At 39.7% G+C, this 16933-nt stretch overlaps 1 protein-coding gene across 2 annotated transcripts in view; it reads left to right on the forward strand.

Moving 5' to 3' along the window:
• The window catches only part of GPATCH2 (G-patch domain containing 2), a 233328-nt gene that overhangs the window by 114257 nt on the left and 102138 nt on the right, over nucleotides 1–16933 (forward strand). Inside the window, exon 7 of one of the 2 annotated variants that reach the window (XR_009555796.1) lies at nucleotides 15651–15709. Coding sequence is in view for 1 of the 2 variants with exons in the window: in XM_060246651.1 (XP_060102634.1) it covers nucleotides 15651–15718 (68 nt within the window). In the remaining variant the exon portion in view is untranslated. Of the gene's footprint in view, nucleotides 1–15650; nucleotides 15719–16933 lie in introns of those variants that run through there. The other variant, XM_060246651.1, reaches the window with a different exon arrangement.

Consider the following 16933-nt stretch of genomic DNA (forward strand, 5'->3'; position numbering starts at 1 on the left):
TTGCTTTCTAATCTGTGTTACTTACTCTTAAATCTCAAATACGTCAAAGAGACTATCACATATGAATGCATTGCTTTGTGGTCAGTTTCTTAAAACATAGGATAGAAAGCTACTGCTTATATTCTCCAAGAGAGGTTTTCTGCCATACTGCTTTGTTGTGGTTCTGTTGGTATGCTGCTGAATGGAAGCAGCTGATATTTAACTCATTTTAGAAAAGTTAATTCTGTTTTTCAGAAATCATCATGAATTTCTTTTTCCATAATGAGACTGCATGCTTTATTTAGTCTTTATATAGTTGGATTATTTTAAATGAATATTTTTAAATAATCTACAAGGATGCCTTAAAAATATTTGAAATGAAACCCATACGACATTAGGTTATTCTTTGTTCTAGGACTTGAGCTGCTTATCATTGGTTGCTATAAAAGAATTACAAATGTTTTCTATAGCATATGTATGACTGACTGATCCCCCCCCCCCCCGGGACTCTATAGTATTACCAATATATTTATTCATTTATTTATGTTATAATTTCCTACCTTTCTCACTGGGTCTCAAGGCGGATTACATAGAGCAAGTCAATACAATCAATAGGATGGGATAGTCAGTAAACAGAGAAATAGGATTAGTACTGGAGAAGTCTGGAATCAAACAGAAATTTAAAAAAACAGAACTGAAGCAAAGCATAAGTGTTAACATGATGCATTAAACTGCAAAAGTTGCACAGTAGTATCCGACTTAAGAAAGCTATACACAGTAGTATAGACCGTAGTTCCTAATCATTTATCCAAGTAACTTTGTAAACCACTTTGTACTGTGTTTCCCTATTATGTGTGTAAAAAGGCCATCCTGAATAATTCAGTTTGTACCATTTGCAGAAAGCCAGGAGAATGGGAACCTTCCTGATTTCCTGAGGCAGGCCATTCTATAAGGTGGGGCCACAGTGGAAAAAGCAAATGTACAGGCAGTTATTGATCTTACCAATTTGGGGGTTGGCACCTGCAGAAGGCCTTGCTCAGATGACCAAAGCATGATCAGGTATAGTGGAGAGGTGGCCCTGCAGATATGAGAGACCAAGGCCATGAACAGCTTTGTATGTGATAGCCAATACCTTAAATTAAACTTAAACTAATTGGCAGCCAATGGAGTGTCTGCAAAATTGACGAAATATGTCTAGCTCCTAAAACTGGACTATAGTGGTTTGGCAGTGCTGTTATTGTTAGCTCTTTCGACTGCATTTGATAAAGTCGAACATCTGCTACTGACCTCAAGGATAGACTACTGTAATGCCCTCTACATGGGGCTGCCTTTGTCTCAAATTCGAAAGCTGCAGCTGGTGCAAAATGCAGTGGCCAGGTTGTTATTAGAGCTACCTATACAGAAGCATTTTCAACCTGTGCTGAAAATGCTGCACTGGCTGCCTGTGGTGCTTCAGATTCATGTCAGGGTGCTGGTATTAACCCTGAAGCCCTATATGGCCTGGGACCTAACTACTTTCGGGACTGCCTTTCCCCACATGTGCCCCAGAGAGCACTGTGTTCAGCATCTCAAAATCTTCTAACGATCCCTGGGCCAAAGGACTACCGCCAGGGCTTTTTCTGTGGCAGTTCCCACATGGTGGAATGCGCTACCAGAAAACATCAGAGCCCTGCAGGATCTTTCACAGTTCTGCAGGGCTTGTAAGACCAAACTATTCCGCCTTGCATTTAATGACTAATGGGCGATATCTGTCAAGTCTATTGAAAGATATCTGTCAAGTGGCTATTAGCCACAGCATATTATTGAAACTGCCTGGGGCAGTGATGCTCTGTATTCTTGGTGCTTGGGGGTGGGGGGCAAAGTGGAAAGGCGTCTAGCCCCACTTGTGATGGCACTTGGGGGTTTTTTGTGGGGGTTTTTGGCTACTGTGTGACACAGAGTGTTGGACTGGATGGGCCATTGGCCTGATCCAACATGGCTTCTCTTATGTTCTTAAGTCACCATGTAACTGACAGTCTTGGCCAACATTACTGTAACAATATCATGAGTGTCATATTTGATAAGATCCTAAAGTAATCTTAATGGGGGTTTTTATGATATAGTAATTTCTTGATTGCTTATATTTTATTCTCTATGTTATATCTTATTTACTGTTAGCCCCCTGAGCTCATTACGGGGAGGGTGGGATATAAATCTAATAAAATGAATAAAATAAACTGTCAAGGTGCAGCATTCTGCAACAGTTGGTGTGATGTAGCATGCGTTGGGATTACCTGTGCAGGATGTAGTGGAGGGCTTTAAACTAAAGTGTATGGGGGAGTGAGACAATAATTCAAAGCCTCATATGATGCCAGAAACTGGGGATAAGAACATTAAAGATTTGCAAAGAGTGGTGCATACACTAGGTGATGTTAACTTGCAGGCTTGTATGGAAACTAAGCCCTCGGGATGCATAAAACGTGGATTCCGATGTATCTACACTAATGCACAGAGTATGGGAAACAAACAAACTATCTAAACAATTTTTGCTCAATATGGAGCATAATCTGGTTAAACCCTTTCTTAAACAGAGGATCTTGGATGTCGAAAGACAGCATGATCTCAATCATTTTAAAGGTTATTTACCAGGAATAGAGGAGTTACATAAAATAGCACTGATGCCATACTTGCAAAATCTTGACAAAGCAGAGTATAGGAGAGCATTTACTCTTCTCAGATTTGATGTTACCATCAGCTATTATTGAAGGCAGATACACAGGACAATTATACGAGGAGAGACTGTGTATTTGTGGGGACAATAAACCGGAAGATAGGGAGCATATATTATTCCAATGTAAATTATATCAGCGTATTAGGGCCGACAAGGCATCCATACTGAACCGGTGGTCGGAGTTGGAGTATTTTCAGGTTCTCTTCAGTGCCAACCGCGTAGTTCAAGATTCAGCAATCCACCTCACCCCACTTCAACCGGTGAAAACAGAGTTGGATGAGATCCCCACCGTAGAAGAGACTGTTAAAGCCATCAAGCAACTGAAAAGTGGCAAGGCAGCGGGAGTTGATGGAATTCCACCAGAGATCTGGAAGCATGGGGGCACAGTACTACATAGCTCACTTCACAAAGTACTTGTCACCTGCTGGGAACAAGGCAAATTACCACAGGACTTTCGCGATGCAATCATCATCACCCTATACAAGAACAAAGGGGAAAAGTCAGACTGCTCCAACTACCGGGGGATAACCCTGCTCTCCATCGCAGGCAAAATCCTTGCCAGAATACTCCTGAACAGACTGGTGCCCGCCATTTCAGAAGAACTCCTCCCAGAGAGCCAGTGCGGCTTCAGAGCTAACAGGAGCACCACCGACATGGTATTTGTTCTCAGGCAGCTCCAAGAGAAATGCAGGGAACAGAACAAGGCTCTGTATGTGACTTTTGTCGACCTTACCAAAGCTTTCGATACTGTTAGCAGGAAAGGCCTGTGGCAAATCTTGGAACGTTTAGGATGTCCCCCAAGGTTTCTCAGCATGATCATCCAGCTACACGAAGACCAGAGAGGCCAAGTCAGACACTGCAACGACCTCTCGGAGCCCTTCCCAATAGGCACAGGTGTAAAGCAAGGCTGCGTTCTCGCGCCAACTCTCTTTACGATCTTCTTTAGCATGATGCTTCAAAGAGCCGCAGTAGATTTAGATGATGACGATGGTGTATACATCCGCTATCGCACCGATGGCAGCCTGTTCAACCTGGGGCGACTAAAGGCACACTCCAAGACAATGGAAAAACTCATCCGAGAGCTACTGTTTGCTGATGATGCTGCACTCGTCTCCCACTCGGTATCAGCTCTGTAGCATATGACGTCCTGCTTTGCAGAGGCTGCCAAGCTATTCGGCCTAGAAGTTAGTCTGAAGAAGACAGAAGTTCTCCACCAGCCTGCACCCCAGGAAGATTATCACCCTCCCTGCATCACTGTGGGTGAATCAGTTCTGAAGACAGTCCAGCAGTTCAGCTACCTGGGGTGCATCATCTCCTCAGATGCCAAGATCGACAAGGAGATTGACAACAGGCTGGCAAAGGCAAACCGTGCATTTGGCCGACTGCACAAAAGAGTGTGGAGCAACAAGCATCTGAAAAAAGGCACAAAGATCAATGTTTACAAAGTGGTTGTGATGACAACCCTCATCTACGGCTCCGAATCGTGGGTTTTATACCGTCATCACCTGCGACTCCTTGAGCGCTTTCATCAGCGCTGCCTTCGCACCATCCTCAACATCCACTGGAGTGACTTTGTGACCAACACTGAAGTCCTCAAGAGGGCGGAGGTTACCAGCATCGAGGCACTGCTGTTGAAGACGCAGCTGCGCTGGGCAGGGCATATTTCTAGGATGGAAAACCACCGCCTTCCCAAGATTGCCCTGTATGGCGAACTCTCCACCGGCCATCGAAATAGAGGGGCACCAAAGAAGAGGTACAAGGACTCCTTGAAGAAATCCCTTAGCACCTGTCACATCAACCATCACCAGTGGTCTGGCCTAGCCTCAGATCGCAAAGCATGGAGGCACACCATCCACCAGGCTGTCTCTTCCTTTGAGAACGCACGCATAGCTGGTCTTGAGGACAAAAGGAGATTGAGGAAAAATCGCACTGCTACAGGACCAACCCTAAATCAGACTTTTCCCTGCAGCCGCTGTGGCCGGACCTGCCTGTCCCACATTGGTCTTGTCAGCCACCAGCGAGCCTGCAGCAAACGTGGACTATTGCACCCTTCTTAAATCTTCGTTCGCGAAGCCAAGCCGAGAGAGATTAGGGCCGATTATATACTCCCGATCTGTGCCAGTGTCCCTGGAAGAAATATTAGATTTCAGCTAGACAAATTATTGGCTGATAGGAACAAAGGAACCCCTTTATGTGTGGCAAAATTTGCTTCGCGAGCTATAAGTCTCCGGAAGCAATTCTTAAGGGGAATACCCAACTGAACGCCTTGGTTCTGGAATTTAATCAGTGATTTGGGGAGGAAATTATATTTTATACTGTCTATGTTTTATTCTCATTATAGTATTACCTAATTATATTTTATACTGTGTATGTTTTATTCCCATTATAGTATTGCCTGACTGTATCTTATAGCTTCGCAAGCTATAAGTCTCCGGAAGCAATTCCTAAGGGAAATACCCAACTGAACGCCTTGGTTCTGGAATTTAATCAGTGTTTTTGGGGAGGAAATTATATTTTATACTGTCTATGTTTTATTCTCATTATAGTATTGCCTAGTTATATTTTATACTGTGTATGTTTTATTCCCATTATAGTATTACCTGACTGTATCTTATTAAGTTATTTGTATTTAATTGATTGGTCTTTGACCGTATTAAACTTTCATTCATATAACACATGCTATAACTTCAAATGAAAAGAGGTCTTGTAGGAACCAAAATTTATGAGGTAGAATTTTAAAACACTGTTCTTTTCAGAAAATAAAAAAATTCAGAGTCAACAACAAAAAGAATTTTCAAATTTAGATGAATAAAAATTGTGAAGCAATTCAAAATAAGATAAAAAATTGTGATAAATGTAAAACTAATAACCTTGATAGGAGACAAAATCTATAAATACAAACGATAGAGACTAGTCATGGATTTCATTGTGAATTGCAAAAACAGCAGCCACCAAATTCTCTGGAGAAGGCTCTTGCCTAGCCTCTTCCAGCATTTGAGGCTGAGATTGAAATTGAGAATCAGATTTAAAAGACTCTGATGCCATGCCATCTTTAGCCAGGCGAATAGGACCTGCAAGAGAAAACACAGCAGCATGCCTGCACCCCCAGGTAAAGGGGGAACTGGATCATGCCAAGTTAATAAGACAAAATTCAATTTGAACTCTCATTTTCACTCCTTTTAATTGTTTTTAAAGAGTGGTTTTTAATGTATGATTACCATGTTTCACAATAGCTTGACCTGTGGAATTACATGAATTGCCATGCTGGAATTAAATGTTTCATTGTGTACAAAAATCAACAAATTCAGAAAAACAGGTAAAATAAAATGGGATTCAGCAAAAGAAATACAGAAATATAGACAGAGGCTTTGTCTAGCATATACAAAACTAACAGGCACATAGTAAAATCTATTATCACCCCCCTTTTGTGTTCTTGACGCAGGGAGGATGTATGTCTGGAACCATTGTTTGTTACTGCTGTTTCCAGAGGGGACAGGTTTTCAGATGCACGCTTTTATGGGAAATTTAAAGTCACCAGGGCCATTTTTACTGGTGTGTGTGTATGTAAGAAACAAAATTAATTCTATATCACATGGCTGATCAAGAATGTTTTGTTCCTTTTTTCTCTGAAAAGAAAAGCGAGGGTTAAAAATGAAGTTGGCGTTTGCTTTTCAGAGCAATTTGAAACACAAAGAGTTACATTTGCTCAAGTGAGACTCTGCTCATTTTCTGTTTTTTCTTTAATGGCAGAGAGAGAGAGAAATGGCTCCAAACACGTCTTTCTTTGTTTTAATTAAAAAAAAAAATTCTGCTATGGGGGAAAGAGCAACTTTTGTAAAAAAAAAAATCTGGCTGGGGTTTTTAAAATATGCTTGTATGCCTGTCTGTCCTCTATTGGCAGTAAAGTTTTTTGGGCTGTTTTTCTGTCTTCATTGCACAAGCCTGTTGTTTGTACTTGGCCCGCCTTGCAGGGCTGGCATGCAAGTTCAGAGCAGAGTTATTAGCAATGAGGAAAAAAAATGGATAAGTGTGCCAATTGCTTTTGGTTCTTACTAAATATTCAATGAAATTGTTAAACAGTCAGGCTAAAACAGATAAAAGGAAGTACTTCTTTACCCAAAGGGTGATTAACATGTAGAATTCACTGCTACAGGAGGTGGTGGCAGCTACAAGCATAGCCAGTCCCAAGAGGGGACTAGATAAAAATATAGAGCAGAGGTCCATCAGCTTCTGTTAGCCACAGTATATATATACATATATATATATGCATGTGTAAAAGAAGATATTGGATTAATATTCTGTCCTCCACTCAAGAGTCTTGGAGCAGCTCACAATCTCCTTTATCTCCCTCCCACACAATTGAGGAGGTGGGGCTGAGAGAACTCTTATAGCAGCTGCACTTTTAAGGACAACCTCTGCCAGAGCTGTAGCTAATAAAAGCCTGCTCCAGCAATTGTAAGTGGAGGAGTGGGGATTCATACCTGGCTCTTTCAAATAAGTCCACGCACTTAACCACTACACCAACCAGGCTCTCTTATGTTCTTAGGTTAGTTTGCAAACCCTTCAGGTTAAAAGCAGAATCAAGAATATAATTATTAGCACAATGTAAACACAAGCGAACAATTTTGCTAAGTCTAGTCAAAAGCAACAAGAATGGTTTGTCTAGTGTTTGGGCATTTTAGTTAAAAATAGCTATGACTGAGGAAGAGAAAAAAAATAAATAGCAGAAGTAACATTTTTTAAAGTCTTATCAGCAAATGCATTGCCCTAAGCAGTCACACCAGGAGAATTAAGATTGCTTTCACTATGAGCAAAAGAGGTAACTTCACAACAAAAATTAAAAACTGCAAGATTTAAAATATAGCCAATCAAATTAAAGTCAGTTTAGAGAGATACATGCATGAAACATGAAATTGATGAATCAAATTAAGGTGTGTCTTTTACACTTCCCCCCAGCAAATTGGGTACTCATTTGATCAACCTCAGAAAAATAAAGGCTGAGTAACCCTGAGGCAGCTATCTGAATCCAGCTTCCACCAGGATCAAACTCAGGGTGTAAGCAGAGGTCAAGACTGCAGTATTGTAGCTTTAACACTCTGCACCACGGGGCTCTTTTTGAAAACCAAATTAGCATTTTCCTTGGGCAATTTCATCATCAATTTTCCTCCTGCATCAGGATTATCAATCTGTCTGCTGATTGCTGCCTGAAGACAGTTGAGAAGGTCTAAATAGAGCTCTTGTGGCTTTTGACAGACCGTTGCAAAACTATGGGCTGGTTTCCCTTCTGTAGCTACCTTAGCAAAGGCCTGTAAAGCACATTTCACAGTGTAGTCATCAGAGTGTCCTTCTAAAAGATTTTGCACATTGGTTCCCTCTGTGCCAATATCTCTGACAGCCTTTTGAGTTTTACTCAAGACAGAGTGGGGCAACACAGTATAGTTAACAGCGTGTTGCCTATTTTCATTCTGTTCATATGTTACTGGGCATACAGATAAAAGGTCAGGCAACTCTTCCCCTGTCAATGTACAGGGCAAACAGACAACATTTCTGCCAATTCTGGGACATTTTCCAATTTAGCCTGATCAAGTTCCTTCTCTAAAACTTCACAGACCATGCGTCCCGGGGTGTTAGATAGTGAGCCCACGGGTGGATCTGTTGGTGGAGGAGGGGGAAAAGGAGGAAGAAAAAGAGAAGGGGCAGGGGGCACAAGTTGAACACCCGTACCTTTTAGGGAACAATCTTTAGAGCGCTGGCCTGGGTTAGAAACGGGCATAAATTTCTCTACTGCATACCTGCAGGTTTGTAGAAGTTCAATAGAAGCTCGGGGGTCTGTGTGAAGGGTCTTCCCTATTTTCTCCCAGTCCTGAAGTTTAAGGGAACCTCCCTTAAACCAGGAGCATTGCTTACTGATCTCTTGTAACAGAGTCTTAAGTTGGCCATAAGTTACAGATCTGCCTGACTTTTGGATCAAAAACTTTAACTCACCTAAATGTTTCTGCTCAGCCTGAGAAAACTGTCCACCCATTACTTACCAAATGAAGGGGTCGTTTGAAAACAACGAAATGCGCATGTGGGGTCTCTTCCAGGCGTTTAATAAGTAGAGCTGAGCTGCTGGGCTGTGCCAGGTGATACCTGAAAGCAGGAGCCTTCCCTTGTCCTAGGAGCTGAGTTGTACCTGCTTCGGTGAGCTGAAGTCCCTCTGGTCCCTGTCCCGGGCGCCACATGTAGGAATGAAGACTCTCGACACGTGTTCAGGAGAGAATGCGTCTGCCTTGCCCCTTTGAGCAAGGGTTTATTTATTGCTGCCTCAGCGCCAGAAATAAAAAACAGCTTACAGCATCGAACAGACAAAAGCCCTGCCAGGAAGTCATAGGTTCATGAGGTCATGTCTTCAAAGCCCCCAAGATTTGACACAGCCAGCAATTTATCAAAAATACATGTGTCAGCAAAAGGAAGCAAGAATACGAGTGTAAGATGCCCTTTTAGCCTTTCAGACACAACGTGGGCGGCTTAGGCTGATCAAATGCGTGATCCTCCCATATTTCTGTCTTCAGGCCTTGTGGGGTCTGGGGGCTCAAGCACGTGAGCCCCGCAGATAGGGGAGACTTGTCTTAGCAGTGCTAAGTGCAAAAAGGATCTAGGGGTCTTAGTGGATCATATACTGAACATGAGTCAACAGTGTGATGTGGTGGCTAAAAAGGCAAATGCAATTTTGGGCTGTATCAACAGAAGTATAGTGTCCAGATCACGTGATGTGATGGTATCGCTTTACTCTGCTCTGGTAAGACTTCACCTAGAGTATTGTGTTCAGTTTTGGGCACCACATTTTAAGAAGGATATAGACAAGCTGGAACGAGTCCAGAGGAGGGCGACAAAGATGGTGAGGGGTCTGGAGACAAAGTCCTATGAGGAAAGGTTGAAGGAGCTGGGGATGTTTAGCCTGGAGAGGAGGTGGCTGAGAGGTGATATGATCACCATCTTCAAGAACTTGAAGGGCTGTCATATAGAGGATGGTGTGGAATTATTTTCTGTGGCCCCAGAAGGTAGGACCAGATGGCTAAATGGCCATCTGACAGCAATGAAGATCCTGTGAATTTAGGAGGGAAGTGTTTGTGAGTTTCCTGCATTGTGCAGGGGGCTAGACTAGATGACCTTAGAGATTCCTTCCAACTCTATAATTCTATGATTCTAAGGTGTTACTTAGCTTTTTTGAGTTCCTTAAAAGCTTCCAACATTCTTCTTGGTTTGGCATAGAGGAATTGGATCAGTCTGTCTCTATGGAGGTGGTTTTGCCCAGCTCCACCTTAATGAATTATGACTGCTTCTTAGAAAACTGTAGCATAATTTTGCTTGCTGTGTACCAATGTCCATTTAAGACACTTTCCATTGCTTCTAAATGCTATAGAAAACTCACATTAAATTACTGAACACAAATCTTGTGTTCAGTAATTTAATGTGAGTTTTCTATAGCATTTAGAAGCAATGGAAAGTGTCTTAAATGGACATTGGTACACATGGTCTCTTCCACAAAGTAAATGTAACCTGCAATTGTAAAATAGCTTTTGTCTAAATGGAATTAATAAATCAAGTAAATTGTCTATTCTGAAATGGCTTTTCGTGTGGTAAGGTAGTTAGGGCTCCAATCCCAAACAAACAAAGTCAACAGAGCTTGTTTTAAAATAAACTTTCCAGAGATCAGGTGTAAACATGGAAGATGATTTTCTATTTTGAATTTTTTTTAATAAAATGATTACTGTACATCTTAAATATTTTTTAAGGGTGGAATGAATTTTTAAGTCATTCTTCAGCAAGTGCTCCCTTTTTGTGTGATATATATTTCAGGCTAATAATCAAGGCTTACCATGGGTCAGCATGTCATATCCCAGTGGTGTCTAGTGAGATGGAGGGTTATCTTATATGTCAGCCAGATAACCCTGTGAACAATTTTGATAATGGGCCTGAATTCTGAAGCAAAGTAGAATTCTGAAATAAGGCTAGAAACATCCCAGAGTACCATGTTATGTGTCGCCAAAATAATATTTCTTACGAGTATAGTCACCTTTTGGCATCATTAGTCATTTAGGCCTGACAACATTCTCCTTAATAGGGTGCAATTAAGGGAATAGTAGAATCAAGTACTTAATCCTATACAGAACAAGAGAGGAAGGCTGCAGTGATGCTTACTTGGGAGTAATTTTTATTGAAAGCTGTGGAATGTAATCTAGATACATATACCTAGAAATTCCAAGTGTGTGTATTTGGATTGAAATGCCATAAGGTAATTTAAGAATAGGTAATGGTAAAATAGTATATTTCCATTAAAATCAGTTAAGCACCCCCCCCCCCTCCTGTGTAAATTCTCAGCATGTCACCTCCTAAATATCTTTGCACTTAAAATTGATTTGGTCTGTTTTCTTACCAATTAATTAATGTATTTAATATTTATCATCTTATACAAATGCTTTATACCAAATGTCTTCATAAATGTAGCTTAGTTTTTAAAAATTGCAGTGTTCATTGTTGCTTCTTGTAGCACCTAGCTTACTATGGAAGCAGTCCTAAACACATCTGCTCAGAAGGAAGTCCCATGTTAGTGGGGCTTACTCCCAGGAGAATCTTTAGGATTGTAACCTACAACTTCAGTTATTGTCTTTACTTTTAAAAGGTAAAGGTAGACCCCTGTGCAGGCACCAGTTGTTTCTGACTCTGGGGTGACAGTGCATCACGATGTTTTCACAGCAGACTTTTTACGGGGTAGTTTGCCATTGCCTTCCCCAATCATCTGCATTTTCCCCCTAACAAGCTGGGTGCTCATTTTACCGACCTCGGAAGGATAGAGGGCTGAGTCATCCTTGAGCCAGCTACCTAAACCTAGCTTCCGCCAGGATCGAATTCAGGTTGTGAGCAGAGAGTTTGGACTGCAGTACTGCAGCTTTACCACTCTGTGCCACAGGGCTCCTGTCTTTACTTTAGTTTACCTTAAATTGTATGAGAACATACAGTTGTTGGCTAGACTGAAGTTACTTTATTTTATTGATACTAGTTTTTAGATATTTGTCATACTATAAAAAATACTTTAAAGTATCATTCATGTAAAGTAAAGTAACTTCAGTCTATCTAACAATTGTATATTCTCAAGTCTTTTTCACATCTGTGAAATATAATGGTGTGTGGATTTGACAGCATTCTTTTTTTAATTTAACCATGCAGATAACGTGAAAACAAAAGAATGATCTGGATTAGAGTTACCTTTGGGGAGGACAGTTGTTTTATTTTAAATACTATGTAAATCTCCACAGGGGTACCAACCCTAGAATTTAGCATTAAGCTAATGTTAGATTGCTTTCTGAATGCTAAGAACAGCCCCCCCCCCCTTTTTTTTTTTTTTTGCTTTTTTAAAAGGACAAGCACCTCTCCTTTTATTTGTTTGGTGTGGCGCAGGAGCCTAGATCAGGGATCCTTCCGAAGGCTGAAGAAGGTTAGGTGTGCTTACCCAAGGTATTCTGGACTCAAGCTATTTAGGACTCTGTGACACATTCATTTGAGCCCAGAAAATTATTGAAAGCCAGTATTAATAATCTAAGATCCATTAATGTGTTGTTTCTACCCCTCCCCCATTAGGAATTACTCAGCTGTGTTCTGCACCATCTGCAGCTTCAAAACTGAGAGCTAGACTGCAGGAGTCAAAAAATGTGACAGAGTGCAACAGCACCTTTGAGACAAAGTTTTATTTGGGATGTGAGCTTTCATGTTCATGCACACTTTGTCAAAGAAGATGAAAGCTCACATTCTGAATAAAACTTTGTTGGCTAAAGGTGCTGTTTAACTTTGTAAAATTGCTTCAGACCAACACACTACCCAACTGGATCTAGAGTCAAAAAAAGTCTGCCATCTTCAAGCAGCAGCATATTGCTTATTCTCAGGCAGCAGCACATTGGCCTGGCATTAATCAGCATTATAATCTGCTCCACCTGCTTCCTAACCTTTATTGAAATATAGTTCTCCTATCAGCATCTCCCAGTTATCATTTGAGGCAAAGATTACCTCAGTCCTTCACTGCCATCGTAAGAACGCTTTCCTGAGGGTAAGCCCTAGAGAACAGAACTGAGTAGAATTCTGGCAGACCTTCTTAGAATTGCACAGTTAAATGTTGTCCTGTTCCCACCCATTAATTACATATTAATTTCCCATTTTTTCACTGGGACAGATTGCAATCTTGCTGATAATTGTAATTTATAATAGAAAACAATAGCTAGAATCATCAGGTGGATCATAAAGTTAAGATGGGTTGATTTCAAATTGTAATTGTCTGCATAAACCTTTTTAAATAATAAATTGGTAAATGCTATCTTAATGTTTCACTTAGGTGCTATAAGAACTTGTTCGAATTTGCAATAGTAAATCTACCAGTCGTTAGGATGAAAATATTTTTCAGATTTACATGTACTTTTTAGACTTATGTGATTATCTTGCTCATTTCTTAGTTATACAGATGTATTATTTTTAACACCTCACTAGTCTTTGTGGAAGTATATAAACTTTTGTATATTATTATGTGAAATAAAACTCTTGTAAAGGCATTTTTTCAGATGCTTGGTAAAACTGCAGTCATAATAATAGATGACAAGGTGACTTATGTAGCCCTTAGTCAGCCAGTAGAGGCCACTCACAGTGTGCTACATAAAGCTGGAGACTACTAATTTGACAATATATTTTCTTTCCTTAATCTTATATGGGCTCACTGTAAACATATTGCAATTGCTTGGCCTGCCTCTGCCAACAGTAGTTTTTTACAACTTAATTTTTGCCTTTGTTTCACTCAGTATATATCTTACGGGGACTGAATCATAACATAAGGAAAGATGAAAGATGTGACACAAACATTTCACTTTTAGTGAAACCTTAAATTGGAATACACATTTAGATATTGAGGTTCTTAAATCAAATGTTAGATTATACGTACTTGGCGGGGGAGATACCATGATCACAATTAATTCTACCATTTTTACCACTATCAGGTAGATACTTGTTGTTTGCTAAGATCCGTAGAATTTTCCTTCTACCTGTTCTCTTTTATTTCCAGTATTCTGCAGTCATGCTGTGAGTATGCTGAGGAATTTCACATAGATCTGACACTTATAAAACTGCAGGTTGTTTCCAACTAATAGAAATATTTGCAATTTTTAAAAATATTCACGCCCCCCAGCATGAATGTTGAACAACCTTTGTTCTTTTTATAGCAGCATTATTTTCTCATATATTGATTAGTGCAGTGATTATCAACTTTCTACCCCAAGGGACCATTGAGGAATAAATATAGGCAACAAATTGGCTTCACCTAGATTCTCTGCCTTCGTAACATATTCTTACCTTCATCCCTTATAGAGTGCTCAATGCTGGATTACAATAGCTCGCTCCTGCAAATTTTGATTGTGAAAACTATTTGTATGTAGATGAAATCTGAACTCCAAACAATTGAGAACTGGATAAAGCATGCTTATATTTATGTGAAAACTGGCTAAAAATTGTTTTTGGTTCCATGTTCTCATTTTTATTATCCCTTCCAATGTGTAGGACTAAATTTCCATGGAATTTCCACATTTATTAAATTATGGATTATGTATTTTGAGCAAGCTGGAAACTTAAAAACATTTTTCCATAAGTATGGCTGGAGGTAAACAACCAATTTAAGTTCAGAAAATAGCTTCTGCTTCTGTCAACATGTTGTTTATTTTCTCTCTGAGATAAAAAGTTCAGTTTTCTGATATTTGTACCAAGATAAAGTCAGTAAACAAGATTAATATAGTGTGGAAAAGGTTGTCAGCAGCCCTGGCAAAGGAAATAAGTTGCCTGTACACAGAACATACTGTAAACTGAATAAAAGTGTCAGGTCCACCATGAGATAATGTGATCATGAACCTCTAACAAAGCATGACATAGGCACAGTCGGCTTTTCTTATAGCCACAGTGTAGAAAATGGATTACTGTATTCCAGGGATACCCACTGGAATAGCATGAAAACCTCATTTTGAGATTAATGCAGGATGCAACTCAGGAGCTGAGCCAAATGTCTACCTCCAGTGTTAAAGTAACCGTTAGGTTGTTAATGTTATAATCAGTAGGTCAAAGAAGTTATATTTATATTTTCAAAATCCTTAGAATTCCAATGTTGTGCATTTGTCCAAAGGTGAGAATTTTAAATTATGGGTCACTATGTTTTCTTTTATTTCCAATTTTTCTATTTTTTTTAACTTCTGCAAAAAAAATTCAATAATTTTTACTTCGAGTGCCAGTATTCTTGTTACAGCTGTTACACAATGTGTGGATGCCCATGATTAGTGCCAAGAGTCTATGCACTGGTCCTTTAACATTTTTGGCCCAAGCCACAAACAATTGTAACACGTTCTTAGAAGATATAGGCGGCTGCAATGGGAAACAGTAAAAATGCCTTCCAGTTCACTTGTTCCACTTTGTTTGGTAGTGTCAAACCATTACTTGTTAATATCGCAACCTAGTACTCATGGTATGTACTGTAAATAAATACACATCTGGGGGGGGGAAGCATGGTTCACTACTGTGCTGGTACTTCCTCTCCCCATCTACTCATCAGCCTATGGTAGCAGGGTGGGGCAAGGGGGAGATGGTTCTAGAAAAGGAGCAGTTCTTGGAAAATGAAGAGCAAATGGATCCATTACCCATTTAAGATAACTAATGCCAAAAGGCACTGACTACCTAAACTGGTTTGAGTTTTAGTATTTCATTCAAATGATGTAAAATGTTCAGTATGGTTTTTCACATTTATATGCATGTGCAAGAAATGATGAATAATGTCTTAATTTCTTAATTGTATAGAGCTTTTAATGGTTTCAGGGTTTGAAAGGGGTATTTTGCATGTAATAAGTATTCGTAAATTCTTGAAATACCTTAACACAACTTCTGAAAATTATTTATGCCCCTTTAGATTACCACGCCAGCCTCCTGCAGTAACAAGAAAGCCATGCATTTGTCTCAGGAGTCTCATCACCATGAGTAAGCATCCTTTTTGGGCTTATCAATTTCTACTGATTACTTAAAATGTGTCCCTGTTTTAATGGCATCTGGAATTTTACTTTAATTGCCCAGTACTATCAAAACTATTTGGAGTTTTAATAGTTCACTTAAAACATGTGCAGTTGTTCCCAAAATTGCTATCTGGAAAAATGCATGTAGATTAATTCCAAATGGCAGTATTAAGGTCGTCATTATACTTTTTTTGATGTCTGTGGCATCTTCTAAATTATCATAAAATCAGAAAGATAGGAAGGAAATTGTTTCTTGCTATGTAAAAATATTGTCAGTGGATGGTCCATTGTTTTTTGATAAACTCCTATTCAAACTGGAGCACCATATGGAAATTGGGTTACTACCTTGGACTTAAATACTGCAGCAGGAAGTTATTTCCTGCCTTTAGTATAGAAAAACCAAGTAATAGTTTCGGAAGTTAGGGCCTTTTCCCAAGCATTCCTAAAATGGATCTTCCATCAAAAATTTATCTGGAAGTAGACCCCTAAGTAATACAACTGATTAACTTGTTTTAACATTTGCTTGCCAACTTTCCAGATAGATTTTGGAAATAATAACCTAGAAAATTTATTATTACATTAAGCTTATAAGACGATGACTTTAGATTTTAATAGTTGACATTAAGGCCTTCTTGTCTACAGTATTCAACAAAGGCCTTTATCAATTAGCGCAAACCTAATGGCATCAACATAAAGTAATATTGGTATTACCAATTCAGCCAGGATAGGAGCATGGGGATTTACCTTATTTATAGAGACCATAATATCACTTATATATAAGTCAAATAACATAGGTGCCAAAATACATCCTTATCTAACCCCCTTTTATAGTTGGAAAATATTTGATAGCTATCCTTCAAAATTACATCTCATTTGCGCTATGGTGAATTCCTACAGCAGGCGAATCAACGAGAGCAGATTAGGATCCATACTTAATTTATCTTATTTATACCAGAGGTGACTACATAGAATAATAGAGTTGGAAGGGTCATCTAGTCCAACCCCCTCCACAATGCAGGAAACTAACAAATACCTCCCCCTAAATTCACAGCATCTTCATTGCTGTCAGATGGCCATCCAGCCTCTGTTTAAAAACCTCCAAGGAAGGAGAGCCCACCACCTCCCGAGGAAGCCTGTTCCACTAAGAACCGCTCTAACGGTCAGGAAGTTCTTCCTGATGTTG

Source organism: Heteronotia binoei, chromosome 1 (assembly GCF_032191835.1).
Source record: "Heteronotia binoei isolate CCM8104 ecotype False Entrance Well chromosome 1, APGP_CSIRO_Hbin_v1, whole genome shotgun sequence".
NCBI lineage: Eukaryota > Metazoa > Chordata > Lepidosauria > Squamata > Gekkonidae > Heteronotia > Heteronotia binoei.